At 29.6% G+C, this 20,790-nt stretch overlaps 1 protein-coding gene across 2 annotated transcripts in view; it reads left to right on the forward strand.

Moving 5' to 3' along the window:
* The window catches only part of LOC118205345 (midnolin-A-like), a 77,182-nt gene extending 57,726 nt beyond the window's left edge, over window positions 1-19,456 (forward strand). For both annotated transcript variants that reach the window (XM_085827210.1, XM_085827211.1), the window contains exons 2-7: window positions 577-664; window positions 3,387-3,443; window positions 4,683-5,096; window positions 7,368-7,458; window positions 8,963-9,148; window positions 13,839-19,456. In XM_085827210.1, the coding sequence (XP_085683336.1) occupies window positions 577-664; window positions 3,387-3,443; window positions 4,683-5,096; window positions 7,368-7,458; window positions 8,963-9,148; window positions 13,839-14,104 (1,102 nt within the window). In that variant the 3' untranslated portion in view covers window positions 14,105-19,456. The remainder of the gene's footprint in view (window positions 1-576; window positions 665-3,386; window positions 3,444-4,682; window positions 5,097-7,367; window positions 7,459-8,962; window positions 9,149-13,838) is intronic.
* The last annotated feature ends 1,334 nt before the right edge of the window (window positions 19,457-20,790 follow it).

Genomic DNA, 20,790 nt, shown 5'->3' on the forward strand with positions numbered 1-20,790 from the left:
ATAATAATTTTACAATTACCAAATATTTTTACACAATGTATCTGAAAATAGATAAAGATAAGAGAATACAGGAGAAAAAAAAAAAAGACGAAAACGTTTCGACGCATTTTTTTTATAATATAAACAAACGTTCATTTTACTTCCTTTGCACGTGACGCTGTCGTTTCGTCTGTTACTTATTTAAAATTTTCCCATTGTTCTATGTCTTAAAATTAGAAATTAAAGTTAATGACCTAAAAATGTAATAGTATATTACAAGTGAAAAAATTGACAGTTTCACGCATGCGTGTGTCGGATTTGCGCAATACTTATGGGGTCCCACAAAATTTTTGTAAATATTATGGGGTCCTGGGGGGTCGCGCAGAAATCTCGGTGATAAAAAGTTTAAGAAATCCTGCTCATATGCAAGGCATTTCTTTCTTCCAAACATGCGGGATGGTCTTATATATAAGGCAGTCTTCTGTTCCAGTCAATATAGTATACGAAATTTAGTATGTGAATTTGTGTAATGTTATAATGCTTAAATTATTCCCAGTTTAATTTACTTACAATTTATGTTGTGTTTTCTGTTTTCAGGCAACTCACAGAAGGTTCTTTAACAGAAAATAACATCGTAGAAGGTGCAAAATTAACACTGTTGCCAAATGTTGAAACAGGCCTTATGGTAATATTTTTGTTTGATTTTTTCATTTATTATCTGATAACCCAACTTTTTTGTTTCAAGAAATGCTTTTATCATTTTCAAAAGAACATATTATTATCAATATGATGATAGATTGCTTTAAGCATAAATCTTATAATTTTATTTTTCAAATCCAAAAATGGAGTAAAATTGTCTTTTGAAAATGAAATCTAAGCAGAAATTAAAAATATTAATAAAATTCGGTGTAGGTGTAAATAAATATGTCCTGAAATAATGTACTTCAGTCCGTTTTTTCATGCATCTGTATATCAGTTTTTAAGGACAAATAATAATGAAAAACAGCTAAGCACTGAATGTTTTTTAGGGGGTGGGAGGGAATTTGCAGTGTCTCAAAAAAGGTTATGGGGTTTTGTGATTTCCGAAAATAATATCAAAAATTTTAAATGCATACATTAAACTGAAATTTCAAAAGGTAATTTTCTCTCAAGGAAATGTTTATTCAATGTTCTTTTTTGTGCTTTTCTTTCAAATAAAATATTTAGCTTAAATTTAATATTTTCTTTTTTTTTGGCGGGAAAATTATGTCACAGAAGTGATGGAAGCATTATTATTTTATTAATAAAAATTTTTAAGAAAAATATTTTATATATTTATTTTTAAAATTTTAGTTGTATTTAAAATTCTCTTCATTCTAAGTGTTTTTTTTTTTTTTTTTTTTTAAAAAAGGGGGGTGGTTTTCCCAGGAAGGCTATTAATTGCATTTTGGCATTTTGCCAAGTCCACTATAAAATGGTGTTTCACTTTTCAAATGGTTGCCACAAAATATTAGCGCCCTGCATTATATTTAAAGAAATTAAATAATGAAGAATCTGCATGAATGTATGTATGTTTCTTGCATTGTGCAAAAACAGTGGTTCCTAAAGACATCCCGAATTTGGAATTTGTTTTATTATTTATTTCCTATTTTGTAAAACTTTAGCGAATTGTTAATTAACAAACTGGACGATTTCAAAACGAGCAATGGCAACATTACCGGGGGGGGGGGAATACTCGTTTATCTCCAACTCGGAACTGTGTATCGGAAATTCTAAGGATATGCTCTTTTTAAATATTTTGTGACATTGCTTTTGAAATGAATTTTATGGTTTAAGTGTGAAGCGCAATTTCTGTTCCATTGCATACGACATTTTGGATGGTTTTCTAAGCTCACTTTTTCAAGTCTCAAATTAAAAATAAATTCACGAATTAAACGCCTAATATACACAGAAAATAATTCTGTTGCTGAACTAAAATTTATTTACTCATAAAAGTAAATTAATTGGTGTTAACTGTTATGGCTTTTAATTTCACAAATTTGATAACTACTGATTTTCTATTAATTAGTTGAAGAAAAGTGCATGTTCTATATACAGTCGATTCCGGTTAATCGAACCACATCGGGAAGCGATCGTTTTGGTTCTAATAACCGGCTGGTCTGATTGCATGAACCTGTCCAATGTTGTAAGACGGGACATGCTGTATGTAGGAAACAGTAAATGCACATGTAAATCATGTACTAAAATATAATTATGACCTTTATTGTGAGGTACACACGTATGGCGAACATACATGTACAAACAAGAACTATAGTTGAACTTTTTTTATTGAGAAAATTAATTTAGAAACAAATTCTTAGAACTCCACGATACTCAGCATGCGACGCACAATAAAAACAAGTTGTTACCAAGTTCCATTCAACATTTGAAAAACTTACCCAGTGTGATCAGACGCGTTCTCTTGACGGACTGCACGTGAACGAAATCACCACAAGCATCTAAAGAGGTTATCACACATGGCTACAGTCCCTGCTAGACGGGACTTTTCTGAGAAACGAGATTCTGGTAGCACTGGTTTAAATAGGAGGATTCCTAGAGAAAAGTGCTCTGTCTGAAACGAAGTCCCACCTAGCTACGGAAGCAATGTTGTGGCTACGCAGGATTTTTTCAAACCTCTCCGAAAATGTCTTGGGTCCCTGGTAGTAACAACCAATCAGACGAAAGTTCTGCTCCCATATGTTGCGGACCACCTATACGCGGCCGACTTGTAGCTTCTGTTTCTTATTCGCTCTCTCATCTTTTGTTCTGAATAAAGGGAATTTAGTCAAAATAAGCGAATAATATTAGGCTTATGTACATAGGATTTGTTTCGGTTCTTTAGGATTCGGTCCGAAAAAGCGGCTGGCCCAATTATCCGGTGGTCCAATTAACCGGATTCGACTTAAGTTCCAAATTATTTTATAAATAAGATTTGTTACATGAAATTAAAATTTAATATTTCAGTTTACTTTAAGGTGTGGTATTATATATGTGCTACTTCATTAAGATAGATAATAAAAACACTTTTATAATCTATTTTTTTATAGTATTTTTCCCCTTGGTTTCAAAAATAAATATAGATAATATACTGCAGTCATAACATTCACTTGAAAAGGAATATAGGTGGCATTAAGTTTGATGCTAAGAGAATGCATAACTTGGCATTTTATTGTCTTATAAAATTTGAAAACTTTTATATTATACAAAAAGGATTTATTTATAAGACATGTACAACATAATGTCATAAACTTTTTATTCTTGTTTTGTATGTGTACAATACTAGTGATACTTAATAATGTAATTTGTGTAATTCTTTTACTTTATAAAATATTAAAAGTTATTAATGTATTTGATTTTGTATATTTTCTACTATAATTTTTTAATTTTAGATCCAAAATCCAGAACAGTGTGTGATGCAGGCATTGGAAACATTAAATGAATCACAAGTGAGTACCATCTTATTATGAAACTTGGAGATTAAATATATGTATGAAGATATTAAGCATTAACATTATCACGATGCTAGGGGAAATAAGTTATGAAGATGAAAGGGATGAGGAAAAAAAGTAACAGAGATGATTTTTGATATTGCAGAATCACCAATACATATTTATGTGTGTGTGATGTGGTTAAGAATTGAAATTTATATTTTTAAAGCTCTGATTTAATAAGTTCTGACTGTGAATGTAGCACAAATGCATCTGAATTATGGCAGTTTTGTAACATAAGAAGCTGATAAAGTGAGTACATGTGCAAAATTCTGAATTAACTTCATATTCTGATAAATTTTTTTAAATCAAAATGCTACATTCATTATTTACCTAAGATCTGCTAAATAAATGCCACATAATAAATATTAAATAATCCCCGTCCTGCCAAAAAAAAAAATTGCCTAACAAATTCATAACATTATATTAATCTTAGAATAATGTAAAAAAAATATATATACAGGTTTTATAGAGAATTTTTTAAGTCATGCAATCTTATTAAGTGACATCATACAAGATTAAACCATAATTATAAATTATTATATTATAGTAAGTTATAATCTTGCTGAGTTTAATATTTAATGATATTTCAGTATTATTAATATTAATGGAGTATCGTAATTTTATTTCTGAAGTTTAATTGCACTATATATTGCATTTTGAATTACTTTTAAGTTACACAAACTACAGTTCTCAATCTATGAATTAAAAGGAGTTTTAAAAGCATTTATTAAGTGCATATCAGTTCTCTGGCATCAAAAATTGAGCAAAAAAAAAAAAAGGTATTACTTACATTCAGCTGTACTAGCTGTAGTTAAACCTTCTGTTAGTGGACACTTGATAAAGATTTTGTACATTATCAGAGAGGATTTACTAAATGGAAGTGCATTGTTCTGCTTTCTGTATCTGGAATTCAGGTACTGTCCATTAATGAGGAGTATCTGATAAAGTGAACCTCTGTTATGTCTGATAAAGTGGATGGAGATGTGCCTGTATGGTATAAATACATATATTTTTTTTTAAATGAGAAAAATATGTAAAAATGTACTATAGTATTTAAATAATGTTATTAACATTTTCATAATTGAATTAAATAATATTTAAGAAATTGTGATGATTTTATGAAACTGATCTGTTGCATTTAAAATAAGATTTATGTGTGCATGTATGATTGAAATATTTTTATTATCATTACAGGTGGATAATTTTCTAGCAGGAAGGTCGCCTCTTAACTTAACGATGAGGTTAGGTGACCACATGATGTTCATACAGTTGCAACTATCCACAGTTTTACCTTCATCAGGCAATAACTCCACAAGCTTGTCATCTCCACCTCCCACTCCACCAACAACGCCCACTTCAACAAATCATCCAGGCTCATCATCACCGTTCACTTCTCCCATGATCTCAAATGTATCTACAGTCAGCTCACTCCCATCTCCTCCTCCATCTCCCAAATCTGCAAAACCATCCAGTCATAAACCTACATTTGACAACCAGCAGAGTTCTCTTGGCAATAAAATCTTCACTGAAGCCAGTCGAAATCTCACACAAACTTTAAGACAGTTGTCATCATCAGCACTCACTAAAAAAATGAATGAAACTTGTGATGTGAGTATCAACTTTTTAATATTCTGATGATTATATCATAAGCATAAAAAAGGGGGGACCCCCATGAACCGTTAGAAAATAAATTTTAGTAGTTTATGACAATAAAATATATTTTGAACAAAGTCTCTGTTACTATTTGATTTTAAAGCAACTGAGAAAATATCATGTCTAAACATGACTTTGTTATATTATGTAATGATAATATTAAGTCTGTTTAAATATTTAAGTCTTATTGTGCTGTCTGGTTGGTACTGTAAATTAAAATTAATCAATGTTGGCTATCAAGCCGCTGGTAGCCAACATTGATTAGCTGCTATGTCCTTACCATTAATTATCATATCCTGAGTAAGGCTTGGATGTTAATGACTGTAGTATATTTGTGATGTTGTAGAATGACCATTAACTCAAAACTGGCTTCTACAAGCTGATTATAAGAAAAGAGAAATAAAAGAACTTGTGATTCCTCTTTCCCTGCCATCTGAATAATGTGTGGTTCTCTTCGCTTTCTCAAAAAGTTATACATGTGTATGTGTATTATGGCAAAGCTTTGAGGGCTATCTGCCTAAGGGAAGGAATGCCTTTGTGGAGGACTTTCTAAGGGAAACTGGCTTGTATACTTATTAATCATGGGGAAAGCCACGAAAACGCCCATGCAGCCAGCCCGTTCGCGGGATTCGAACCTCGGACCTAACTACCAGTGTTCAGCTACTTTACCGCTCAGCTGCTGGTGGGCCCCTCAAAAAGTCAAAAAATTAAGTTCACTAAAATTACTGAAAATCATAGTATTTGGAAATTATGCATTGCAATCATCTATCAGTTCTTCTTCAAAGACGGACATTTTATGAAATTTATTATCAGTTACCTATTATCCATGATCCTCCCACTCTAGTCTCAGTAACAAAAAAGGAATTTAAAGCATTCTAACTGTGGTGTTTCTCACCATCCTGTTGTTGCACATCTGGTACCACTGAACTCATTACCAACAAAAAAAGTATACAGTGAGCAGTACAATTGTGCTTTGTGTATATGCCAATCTCAGACTTAAATTTACCAGCATGTACCCTAACATAGAACAGCTGTGCCAGAATAGGCATGCCTATACATCTAATTAATGCGAATGCCAACATTTATTTAATAAGGAAAAAGATTATTCAAACTCCAATAATATATATACACCCTCTTACCCATTTTAGAAGCCCTTATCTAGCCTTTATTTTAGCAATTGTTAGGCGTAGACATATATACTTCCAATTACAGAAGTGTTTTAAATGATGAAAATGTTCATGTTTTTGTTATTTCAAATTAAAAAAAAAAATTGGAAAAACAACAAAATTTAGCTTTTAATGCAGTCTCCCGCTTCCTATATTAAATATTTGGGAAAGTTCTATACTCATTATGAAAAAATAAAAATGCAAAAAGTTTAACTCTCATATGACAAAATTTGACCAGGATATTTAATTTCAAAGTTTGTAATTTTTAATATCATTTTCAACTTGCCTTGAGGGATTGGTTAATTAAGTTAAAATAATTCGAGGAAATGAATATAAATTAAGTTCAGCAAAAATGTGTGTAATTTAATAGGTGGGAAATAAGAAAGTCATGTTTATTGTCCATGTCGGATTTTATTTTATTTGAATGCTTTTGTAGTTTTATATTCTGAATAAAACTTTAAAATATATTTTAATATTAAACTTTTTAACAACAATTCTTATTTATTTATTTATTTATTACTGTAATGTTCATCTGCTATACCTTTATACCATAAATAAAATTCTATATTATATATTAGCCTATTTTTCCCGCAATGTTTTAATACTATTTTGAATTCAAAGAAATCATCTTATAATTATTAAATGTAATAATTATTGTTTTAAGTTGATAGTATCTTATAGTCTGTCTGTAATAAAAAAAAATACCTTTTAATTCAATAATATGAGCAATTTATTTTTACATTTATATTGATTACATTAAAGCAGATAAATTACATCAATCTACATTAATGTAGTATCACTTGCACTAAATATCTACAAGTTAAATTATAGTAATACAGATTTCTCTTGTGCACCCAAAATATGAACTTTCGGTGCACAAATCTGTACAACCAAAATCTGTTACAAAATCTTTAAAAGCTGCATGCTAATTATAAAGAACTCGTAGAAATGCTTTTGAAATTTGCCAGTGTTACTTCATATATATAAATGTATGACTGTGGTTCTAAACTTAAAATAACCTGAAAAATTGGCATAGATAAATATGAATCGATTTTTTTAGGGCCGCTGCTGTGTTGCTCGAAGACAAGGTGGAGCAGTCATCGAAAGTATGTACCACCATGGTCGAGGTGTTTTCTCAGGAACCTTTTCTGGTAAGAAAACAATGCAATTTTTATCTAAAATTTCTATTAGATAGTCCATAAGAACTCTTGTAGCACAGCTGTTAAAATGCTGTAAATGAATAATTTGTAATATAAGGTAACATTGCTCAGGAAGTTTATAAAACATGGAAACAGCAAATTATTATCTACAGTAGGATAAATTACAAGGTTCATGTCCATACAATCTGGAAGGAAAAACAATCTAACTTTTTTTGCATCACATCATATTACAAATATTCAATGTGAAACTCATGTGTGACTTAAAAAGTATCTGCACATTAACAAAGTTCATGCTCTTCCCCCCTCATATCACAGTTTGCTTCTCTGCATATGATTTTTGTTCCTGGATGTAATACGCTAAAAACAGAATGTCGGCAGGATTTTTAATATATTCATGCTCCAAGAAAAAATCAGATTGACACAAATCTATGTAATTATAGCAGCCATAAACATGAACCACTATCTCCAGCACAAGCATTCCATTCATGCTATCAGGAATTATCTCCTTTCCCAATCTGTGCTTTAATAATCTGTGCTTTAAGCCAATGGTATAACAGATAGCATGCCCAGCTGATTTTTCACATTTCCAACTTCAAAAAGAAAGCAAAAACCTGATGTCTATATAATATACATGTTCTAGTATTATATAAAAAACTTATATAATTATTATCTTTTAGATAACATAGGTAAGTACCCTGAAAATAGGCCTGCTGTTCGTGTAACAAGTTTTAAAAAAGTTCTTATATTTTTTTTTAATGCTAATAAACTTTCACGGCATCTTTAAGTGCAAATGAACAGTATGCATATATATATATATATATTATATATTACAGACAAAATAATGGTATATGGTTACAGTAAGTGCTATCAGCCCCTTGAGCAGTTAGGGTTTTAGATATGCTTTTGAAATACTGTGTTCATATTGATCTAGGACTTGAATTTATAGTTATTTACTTTAGGGCTTGTACCAGGGGTGTAGTTAGAAGGGGGCAAGGGGGCATCTGTCCCCAGGCGCAGAATCCAAGGGGCGCCAAACTGATGTTACGACAATTTAGAATTAAATGTTTTCCATCCTTGGCAAGCAGTAGGGGGCACGAAATCTTCAGTTGTCCCTGGGCGCTGAAAACCCTAGCTACGACTCTCTCTGGCTTGTACACATATAAACTATAGTTCATTTATATTATTTCTGGAGCACTGAAAAATATATCTGCGAAGGGCAAGATATTATATGCACAGTGGCAAAAAATTTGATGACAAGGTAAAGCATACAAGTTCTATTGAGAGAAATACAATATTTGTTCTTTAAATTAATTAGCCGTACATAATTATATAAGGGTCCAAACTTTTCGATATTTAGATAAAACAAATGTATTTATTTTACAATTTTTAAAACATGTATAATAATAATTTTTAAAAAATTAAAAAATCTTTCTTTTTAAAATTTTATTTTTTAAACTCCTTTATATAGCTAAAACAACTGTGAAAATTGTTATAGGTACTCTAAGTCCATTATTACAAGACAAAGATGGTCGACCTCGGCGAAATATTTGCACAGTTATTCACATCTTGAATGATCTTCTTGGAGCTTCATCTCATTGTAATCCTTCTGCTCAGTGCCTCTGCTCAAACAACACTGCTGCTTATTCAAAGCAGAAAACAAGTGTATCCCCAAAAGCCAATGGTAAGTTTTAGTATCATTTTATTAAAAGTAAAAGTAAAATTAAAATTATTTTAAATAATGTTTTGTTCATATCATAATAACAATTTTCAAATACCAGAAAAAGTTCATGCCTTAAGTTTTCATTATTTACCAACATATTCTGTACTCTGAAAGCATTTAAAATGCTAGCTTGCTGAAATCAGCCTGTTTTCAGAACTTGCAAATACTATCTTCTTAGGTTAAATTCTTCCTTTAAATATGAACTCTGATGTACCTTTGAGTAACTTCTTTGGTTGCAGCTATCTGTTGCATGACTTCAAGTTTTGCTCATTGTTTCCAAATTGAGTTTTAGCATTAATTCTGCAGCTACTGAGAGAAAGAGCTATGCTCAATGTTTGCATGATTGTAAATAACTTGTAACACTGAAAATTGGCACATTCAGGATGGTGTTTGGTATGAATCACTGTCTGAGATCTGTGGATGAACTAACTACCCAGGTTATATTTTCTGGTCAGTGAGCTGTACTGTTAGGGTGATCTGTAATGTGGTTTTCATTAAGTGAGTGACTGTTGCAAAGAATATTTATTGCATAGACGTTCTTCGGCTGTTGTATGATTCTTTGTTATCTTAGAACGAATTGTTATCAGATAATTCACTGGGGTGTGAAATTTGCCTTAATATTAGCTGAAGGGTATTAACACTTTTCCATATTGATAAGCTTTGAAGCTTTGTGTTTGTACTAAATTTCTCAGTATATTCTTTAGATGACTAAAACTTACCCCAACAACCTATTGTGTTGCTTATGGCAGTGGTCTCAAACTCAAATTGCATGTTGGCTATATGTATAGGCTGATTTTTTTTTTTTTTTTTTTTTTACAAAATAATTTTATTAACAAAATAAAAAAATATTAAAAATAAATTTTAAATTTCACTCGCTAAACATTTATTAAAGCATAACTAAACAATAATAATAATGATGATGATATTAATAAAAGGGGGAAAAAGTCAAATGTGCATTTATTTGGTGTCCAAAATCTAAATTTAATACCTGCAAGAGATTTTTGTTTGTTACGTTTTGTAATTCAGGTATATTGATAACTAAATGTTAAATTTTTTTATTGACATTTCTTTAAAATAATTAAAGTGTGTTTACTTAATCATTAAGCAATTTAATTTAAACTAAAAATAAATAAATTATAAAAACTTTCTAAGTTTTCAAAGAATTTACCATGTGGACCAAAACTTGAGAATAAATACTGACAGTCTAGTTTCTTTTTTATTTATTAAATTTTTCTTTAGTGTATAAATAAAATATATATGTTCATACGTAAATAATTATGAACTCCTTTATTTCTTACTACATCTGGACACTTAATGGCATTTTGATTCTGATAAAATTTATATCCTTGGAGAGAAACTACTGGAAATTTTCTTCTTCACGGTTTGTAGATGCTCTTTGGTCAATCAGATTCTTTTTTTATGAATTTTCAAATGTCAGAAAAAGCTGTTCGCAGATAAATGTATTCCTAATCAAAATGATTATTCTTATTGCAAAAATTCATAACTGAGCTTATTTTTTGACAAGAATATAAGTTAATAAAATCTCTATCTTCAAATTTTTAAAAAAGAATTATATCACATTGTAAATTAACTACATTTATAGATTTCCTGGCATATTATTCATGTTTATTTTAATGGAAATGAAAATAATAAAAACTCAACATTATAGTGACTAAAACCTTGGCAACTAACATATAATTGAAATGTCTTCACAGACTGCGTGAATTTGAAAGGCCGCTAGTTTGAGACCACTTGCTTATGAGATGATCAGAATGGTTATTACTAAATAACTCTTCAGTTGTGTTTATGATATATTCAAAACATGGGGTAAAATTATTCTTAATTGATTAAAATATGTATTAATAATGGTTAGTTGTAAATGAGCTATATGATAAGATATTCACAGCATTTGGATTGGCGTATGAAACATTACACTAATTGATGAACTTATTATTAACAAATGAATCCAAAGGAAATAAATGTGCAGTTATTCCTAACTTTGGGGAGGGAGAGATACCAAGGGGATTTTAAAGCATTAGCTGTTTATCTATCCATAATAATTTACTGCAATTAAAGTAAAACCCCTTGATAATTTCTGTAAACTTGTCCTCTTAATATATGATGACAGTATATCTTAGAAAAACTTAAAACTAGTTAGATGTACTTAAATGTTAGATCCTGACTTTATTGTTATCCTGACTTTATTGTAGACATTATTATTTTTGGTCCTCTAATTTTTTTTTCAAAATAACTAGTTCCAGTTGATCATTGATGTAAGAGTACTGATGTAACTTTTTTTGTACTAGTCAATAGGCTTCTACTAGAAGGACATTTTTAATTTGGTACATCAGTCACGCAGCTTTGATAGTGTCAGTTTCATTTAAATAATTGAACCATAAATCTTTAAATAGAAAATTTTTGGCCAATCTTATTTACTGTATTTTCTTTATGTCAGTCTATTGTACAGCTTCCTATTTTTATAATTTATTAACATAGGTATCCTAAATATATTAAGTTTATTAATATAGGTATCTATATATAGGATACTTGGTCCCATTTTCTTAGGAACAAGTATTTATGGTGACGGAGAAGGCACTCTCATTGCAATTTGCATTTACTTCTATTTTCTACACATTTTTTATAGTCATTCACTAAGATTGTCAAGTTGTCTGCTATATTGTCTGCAGTCACTCACAGTAGAAATTTTACATTGCAATTTTTTTAAGAAGCTTTTTTTTTGGGGGGGGGGGAAGAGGCTACAAATACTGCCAACAATTAATTGTTCTGATAATGATTCTTAAATAATTCTGATAATGATTCTGCATTAAATAAAATTTTATTTTTTCTTTCTGCTTTTCAACTAGTTTTTCTTCTGTAGTAGAATGCAAATAATTTTGCATAGATGTTTGTATTAATCAACTTATAAGATATTTCTCCCTCCTTTCTGCATGTCTTCATGGTTTAACAGTAGGACTCTCGGTGCATATTTGAGAGGTCCAGGCTCAAGTCCCAGTGAGCATTGCTCATTTTTCATATTTCCTACAAGGCCCACCAGCTGCCGAGCGGTAAAGTCGCTGAACACTGGTAGTTCGGTCCGAGGTTCGAATCCCGCGAACAGGCTGGCTGCATGGGTGTTTTCGTGGTTTTCCTCATGTGTTACGTGTATATGAGCCAGTTTCCCTTAGAAAGTCTTCCACGAAGGCATCTCTTCCCTTAGGCAGATAGCCCTCGAGGCTTTGCTGTAATTAAATAACCTAACCTACTTCAAAAATCCTAATGACTCTACTTCCTTCATAGCTGGCAAACTATGAATTAATTAGGAGATTTTTCTTTTAAGCTAAACTTAAAATATTTCATACTTTTTCATTAAAGCCATATCACCTGCCGTTATTATTGTTGGGTCCCTGGTGTATTTGGCATTGGGTGGAGTAATATGCCTTGCACCTGCAGATTCATTTTCCTTTAAAAAGTCCTTCAGAAAGGCGTCCCCCCTGTTAGGCAGATAGCCATCATCGCATAAACCAAATCAACCTGCAGATTTACTTGATTCAAAGAAACAGAGATGGGGAAGGATGTGTCATAAGATTTGTCTGCTGTTTAAGTGAAATTACAGAAATCCTTAACATAGCTGAAATGCAGGAGTCCAAACCCACCTATACCTGTCTAAGCATCTGCATGTTTGGGGCCAAAAACTGGAAATGTTTACCGAGAAGTCCTATTTTTATTGTGAGGTTACAAGAAATATTTCAAGCTCTAAACTCATATTTCTACTTGATGATTATCAATAAAGTTCAAGCAATTTTGCATATTAATGCTTTTAGGATATTTGATTTATAGCAACTTTCTTGCTCTTTAAAGCTCTGTTTACTACAGTAACATCCTCAAACCTAAGACTAACTAATACATAGAAACTCTTAGTGTACTGAATGCAAGGGAAATGAGTAATTCATATTTCTAACATCCTTTGAAACGGTATGTTTTACAGTACAGTATGAAAACTGCACTTTTGCACTTCTTGCTCATCTTAGGGTAAAATATTCAGAATCCCTTTGTTTTATAGGAAACTACTTTGTATTATTTTATTTAGTAGTGCAGCATGTAATCTATTGTTGTATACAGAATGCTTTACTACTTAATGTTGATAATGTTTTATTTGCATGATTTATTAATTAAATTTATCTTTAATTATATGCACTGCAGGAATATCATCTTTTACATAGTATTTGCTATTATCCATGTTTTCACATATCAACAGAAGGTTTGGAACATATTACCAGTGCCATTCTTATTTAAAAAAAAAAAAAAAAGAAATAGTTCAATGGTTAATAAAATTTTTATTTCATAGTTTCTAAGTATGACAAATTGTATAAAAAGTACTTTACATATGACAAATACTTACAATGAATTTAATGAATTTAAAATATATATTCATAGTATCGCGAGAGTCCGGCCGCTTCCAATTTTCACCTTCTGCGTACTTTTACACACTGCACCCCTCTAGAAATGACCCTGCATATTACTTAACTGGGTTCTGAGATATTGTATTTAGGTGGAGTGCTAAAAAATTTAATTTTTTCTTTTTGCATTTTCAAGTAGCATTATGCTTTTGTTCTGGAAAGGGATAAATATTTTGTGTATTTCTTTTTTCTAGAAGAACTTAAACAAGATGAAGACAAAGTCTTACGTGAAAAAGTCCAGCATATTCAGACAATGCTAAAAGAAAGGAGACAAAATCGCACTGCACGGAGAAACATGAGGGCCTCACCTTACTCTTCCAAGAGCCGAACAGCAAATGCTAAGAATTCATCTCACACTGAAAAGAATTTTGATAGTAACAGTGTATTTCTGTCTACGATTAATTCTGACTGTACGGAGCAGAAACTAATGGATTACAGCTCTGAAACAGCTGTTGCTTGAATTATTGGTGGTGTAAACCCACCAAGAATCGGTCAATTAATATTTTGTATTTCGCTCTGTTATGACAGGGTTTACTTGTTTGAAACATGCTGGTTTATGATGGCATGGCATTTTCTTTTCTCGTGGTACTTGGAAGTATCATTTTCATGTGAGGACACAAAGCTTGAATCTGCATTACAGCTGTTAACAACTGTACCATTCAGGTGTGTTTCCAGTCTGTTATTGTACTTGTCATAATGTATGGTACAGTCCATTTTAAAAGAGTTATGGTCTTGGTCAGTAGATTTTTTGTATGATATTTTGAAGCATGAAAGATTTTGGATTGTGTTTAGTCGAAGATAAGTTTTTCTTATGAAACATATCATTTCAATGAAGAGAACTTTCCTTTGCTTGAGTTTATGTATAAAATTATATGCTTGTAATGTTTTATGCTTTGTTTGTATTTTTATTGAAAGAATGGCTACCTTTCAACAACTTTTTGTCTTGTTCAGTTTGATTCTCTGAAGTGTTGTGAAATGAATGAAATAGTGGATAAATGTAAGATTTAAAAGTTTTGCTTTCTAAATTAGAATTGCTGAAACCCCATATGAAATTTCAGTTGTTCTTAGAACTGTATCATATTAGTAGCTTAAGAAAATATTAGCTCCAATAGAAAATTATGTGAGATTGTTGCATTTTCATTCAAGATATTTTTTAAAAACTTAGTCTAATTATGATTTCCTGAAGAGGGATATCCTTGCCATCTGAAACATAGAAGTCCACAAAGAAAAATTGAAATGGAAATTTTGTAATGATTATTTATTATTTGCATTAGTAAAGCACATGGTATATAAATTAAATTATAATTATAAAAATTCCAATTTCTATTTTCTTATAAAGCAGAAACCAGCTGGGAAACCGTGAAACTCTTTTTTGGAAAAAGAAAAACAAAATTATACCAAGTATCGTCATGTGATAAAACTAAATCTTTATTATTAAATTTTAAAAAAATCATTAAAAAAAGACGGAGAGGAAATGGAAAGAGCAATCACATGTGCTATATGTGTTGCTGCAAAATTGTAGAAGTTTTGTTTACTGTTAATTTCTAAATTTTCTTCCAATTCTTCCAATCCTAATTCTCCACCAACTTTTAGATCTTTTATGTAAGTTAGAAGAGTTAGAAAGAACTTCTTTTGCTGAGGTGCGTAATATGTACTAGGTTAGGAGAGGTTTTTATTAACTATACTAATGATATAAACTAGCCTTTTGCTTGCAAATGGTCATGAAATCAACTATAGAATGGAGGTCTTAATTAAAATAATAAATATTTTTATATAAACAGAAAGTAATATATTTAAAATTATTCCTTAAACATATAAATGTTCTGCTGATGGCAACCAGTCTTTTATGTCAAAACAAAAGCCAGAGATATTTTATTCAGGAACTCAATATGGTGTAATTTCCAAGCAACAATATCAGAATTTTATTAAGACTACTTAAAATAATTAATGCGAAATATAAACTAATAAATGGCAACCCCTTCCAAACATTCCTACTTTCGTTCCAAGAAGTGATAAGTATGAGATCATCCTGATAATTCATCACCAGAATGATCCCATATTTGATTTTTATCGGGCAGAAAGCATAAATAACAGGATTTTCTGCTTCTTAGTATGTAATTTTAACTTCATCTTTTTTTGTTATGTAGATCCTGGTAATTAAAAGCACCCAGTTAGATGAAAAATGTAATGTAGGGGAAAATTTCACATAATTTTTGTAAAGAAGCTCCATCTCCCTTTTTTTCACATTTCTAATTGAGGCCACTAATGTTCAGCTAACATATATTCCAGTACTGATGAATTTATTTACAGTCTTTAGTCATCATTTCGATCCATGTAGAGTCATAAAGTAACTGTCAAAGAATTTTTCTTAAATTTTTAATTTATTTGAATTTTTGATTTAAGTAAAAAAATTTAGCAGAAATCACTTTCTCCGATCAGCACTCCATTTTAAGAACTCAGATTCCTTCATATAGTAATTAAATAAGCAATTACTGTCTGGAGTTTAAAAAATAAGTAGTGCTTTTGTGGGTAAATTGATAAATACACAGTTGATAAATTTTTATTATTACTGAAATATTGTTTTTAAAGTGTGAGGTTGATATTACAAAAATTTGAATTACTTTTTATTGTTTCTTTTGTATGTTGCTTTATTAAGCCATTATCCCAAATTACATTGTGGGAGTTATAATAAAAAAATTTTAACGCTCCATAAAAAGATTCCTTCATTGTGTTATATGATGTTTTGCTCATTGCTCACCAAGAAATTGCTGCAAATTGAGACTTGGTAAGATGTTCACTAATATCATACTTCTGAATTATGAAGTTAAAAATGAACTAACTGTATGCTATTAGCCATTGATCAAGTGCCGTCAAAGGGGACTGTGGTAGTTTGTGTATGATCATACATGCATATTTTAGTAGTAACACACTTAGAATAGTGTGTTGAAATGTAAATAGTGTGTTGACTTTTCTTCGCAAATTGTATAGCATGAACATAATTACTATGCAGTTTTTTAGATGTTGTAGCCATGGAAACTTGCAATGCTTATCGATGCTTCAGCATTTGTTCATATCTCCACATTGTGTCCATTTGTCAAAAAATTGTTGTTGCATAATGTTATGTATTTAGCTAAATGAAAAGCAAAATGGAATACATAAAGCAATATATCTATATATACACACTCATCATACACCAATATATATATATATGTAAATGTAATTAAATGTGAATTTCATAATTGACTGTAGAATTCATCAAGTGACTTGAAGTCATTTCTTCTGACATATGAAATTTTAGTACATGAAATGAGAAATTATGAATGAAATATGTTCTGTTATTTTTTAATTTACTTCTCTTGTTTAAAAGAACTAATTACATTGTTAAATATATTTATTCTGTTTTCAGTTTTATACTTTTAATGACATACTCCTTTACTATTTGTGCACCATAGCTTAGTCCTGATGCTGCCATTTGTTTGAATTTTAAGAGTTTTATCAAATATATCTAAAACAATTTCTTCTTTTAAAAGTACTGAAATATATTTATAAGGATTTTTAATGAATCTACTAATGCTTTACACTGAAGTATGTACTGTTATGTTAATATTCCTTTTGAAACACACTAAATTTTTTACTCCCATTCATCATGGTATCTTCTTGCACTATGTTACTTAATAACAGTATTATTTATTTAATTGGCATTCAGAGGAATAAATAAATAATATTTTCTGTATTCTAGTTATAAACTGTTACACAATTTTTACTTCTTCATTATGTAAATTAAAATTTAACATGAAATGATATGTGTCATTTATATGTAATTATCATGATAAATATAAATGATCTTTATGTGAAGCACTTGTTCTGTTTAAAGTATCTGTATATTTTGTTTCTATCAGTATTGGAAGGAATTGCTTTAGTGCAGCAAATTCCACTGTTTTTAAAGCACAGAAGTAGATTGGAATGCTTCCTTTTTTAATATAAAATTGTAATATATTTATAAATCACATCAAGCTTGTTTAAATTTTACAATTTAAAATAAATTTCTTTTTAACACTTTTATGAATTTTTTGGGAAGACAGGGTGCCTTTTCATACAAATAGTTTTGTGAACTGTATGAAGTACTTAATAAGCCTGAAATTCAGTTTACATGCTCATAGTTTATCAGCAGAATTTATTTGTAAATTGGCATCCTATTTATTATTAATACATGAAAATATTATTATTAAGATGTTCAATCTTGAGCATTGGAACAATAATTGACCCACTGTAAACATTAAGCTGAATTAAAAATATTATTAATGAACTTTTTAACTGAATAATCACTTTTTGTTACTTAATTCACGTCTTTTTGAACAATATTTACTTATTGTTCAGAATGAATTATGTTATCATTTAGTTGACTAAGTATTACCTGCAACTGTAGCCCTAGAAATTTGTTTAATTAATGAAGGGAACATTGTTGATTTTAAAGAAATTAAAATGTGCAAAATAATAAATTTTAATTTAATCTGAAATATTAAGGAATTAACTTCTATTGCATAGCTAATGTATATAACCTGAATTTTTTAAAGCAAAGTTATATGTAGTAATCTTTTATAGTTTTTAAAATTCAAATCAAATGAAACACCGCTGTAATTGCATAAACGCATCTGTAGTTCTTATGGTTAATAAAAGTAATATATCTTAAGACAGATAGGTAGGTAATTTATCATTGTAGACCACTTTACTCTTTACTGTCTTAAAAGGACAACACTGGATTAAATTTTGTAAGAGAAACTACATGCTTATATTTATTCATAAGAAAAACATTGAATAATCAATATAAGGCCATGTATAGTGAGTCTACTTTAACATAAGCAAAAATATAAAATTTCATTATTTTTGGAATGCAAATGATCCCCCCCCCCATTTTGATTAAAAAGCTGAAAAATATACATATATAATATCTTGTGTTTTCCTAAATTTCTATATTGTTGAATCTTGAAATGTATATTTATTATTAATATCTGTAAAGTGTATTATAAAATTTTTTATGACAGATTAACTTTCTAATGATGTTTCATAATTAGAAAGTTCCTTTTTCCTTTCTAAGTAGATCACAAATATTGCTTAAATTACTATTTTATGCTCTTATGTACTTCTTTGTTAACTTTGTACTGAACCATACATGAAGACATAATTTTATGCTTTTAAATTAAAAACATGATTCTTTGCATTGCAAAAAAATATAGGTAAAAATAGTACATAGGAATGCTGGTTTTAAGAAAGTCGTTTTATCAATGAAAATTTTATAAGCACACTGTTAATTAGATGTAGGCGTATTAAGAATTGTAATAAAATAAAAACCTTTCAATGTGGAATTCGTATAGCACTGCCATATTAATAAATCAATCTGTGTTTTGAGCATGTAAATTATACTAATGAGAAATTTGATTTCTTTTCATATATGTCTGAAATGAATGCTTTCATTCATTTTAGACGCTGCACTCAATATGTAATTCCAAATGTTGTTATATCTTTTGTTATATCCTATTGAATACCAAAGTAGTTTACCAAAAGTAAGGTAATCATTTTAGTTATACTGTCTTGTGTTCAAAATATCAGTATATAGAAATAAGCTTTAGATCTTGTGTTTAATCCACTTTCATCAGTATTGTACTTTACAAAAGTTAAAAATATGTATTTGTTTCTTTCTTTTTTATATAAATGTATATTTAAATATGTTAAATTGTGTATCTGTATTACTTTAATTCCATCCATGTTTCTTATTTCATTTGGAAACTGAGAGTGAATAAATGAGAAAACTGTAGCTGGTATCATAGTTTTTATTTTATGGAACTGACCTTTATAAATAAGTTTTGTTTATTTTTAAAACAATAATGGGTTAATATATAAGCAAAGAAATTTATTATGAGAAGTAGCCTAAATAATATATAAATTATACACTTATGTCAAACTGCTCTTTTGCTGAAATTCAGTATAGCTTAACTTACGAGGTGCAAGTGCAAAATATGGAGGGTTTCAGTACTTAACCAGAGGTATGATGGTTGTCCTTAAATATTAAACAGATTAGTATTTATATCCATACAAAGTCTTGCTAAAGTTCCAGAAGGGATTAAATAGGAGCGCTAGTACTTCACATATTATTTATTTAAGAGTAATTAATTAGAGAATATTAAGGCTTTTGCTTACTATTTATTTAATTAGAAATTTTGATTGCAATCTCGGACAAAAATACAATATCGGTATTCGGTATTTTTTTTAATGTACCAGAATACTAGTTTTAGGAATTTTGGAAGGTTAAAAAACACACAGTTATTTCTTTGATAGATTTATTAGTTTTAAACAAAAAATGCTGTAACTATAAAAATACAAACAATTTTGCTACATACAAATATAAAATAAAAATTTGTTATGCAGAAATATAAAATATAAATACATAATGTATCTATTTAACCGTCATTAAATTTGAAACGTATTTTTGTGCACAGATTAACTGCAGTTGAATCTGCACTAGTGTTGGGAATATTTCAGGAAAGTTACTAAAACACAGTTGTTTCTTTGATATAGTTATTAGTTTTAAACAAAAAGGCTTCAACTATAAAAATATAAACGATTTTGTTATGTACAACCATGAAATAAGAATTTGTTATACACTAATATAAAAACGTAATGCATCTTCTGAACTGTCGTTAAACTTGGAACGCATTTGAATATGCGCTTTGTGCATCCATACTGGTTAATAGTACTGCTAATAATGAGTGATATATTTCCTGTAAATATTTGCCTCCAATTTTTTCCTCTTCTAACAACTTGGTGATGGTTTTGAGTAAATCTGTTTTTTTTATATTATGTTTGGATTATTTTCGTAGCAATTTTTTTATTTATAACTAATTGTAATTTGAGACACATTTTTTTTATTAACATATGTAAATACCACAAAATATTGTCTAGTTCCCTCTGTTTGACCTGTATGCGTACTTTCAGTGCACTAAATGATTCCTTGAATAGTGGCATGTCCTGGCGTATAATTGCAACATAAAATTTATTGCATTCGTTGTTAATAAATTAGAATCCTTCAGACATACTGCCACCACAACCAACTTTATTGGAAGTAGAGCTGATACAGTTTCAGATATTAAA

Source organism: Stegodyphus dumicola, chromosome 11, assembly GCF_044657685.1.
Source record: "Stegodyphus dumicola isolate Sdum_Otavi_A_Nest chromosome 11, ASM4465768v1".
NCBI lineage: Eukaryota > Metazoa > Arthropoda > Arachnida > Araneae > Eresidae > Stegodyphus > Stegodyphus dumicola.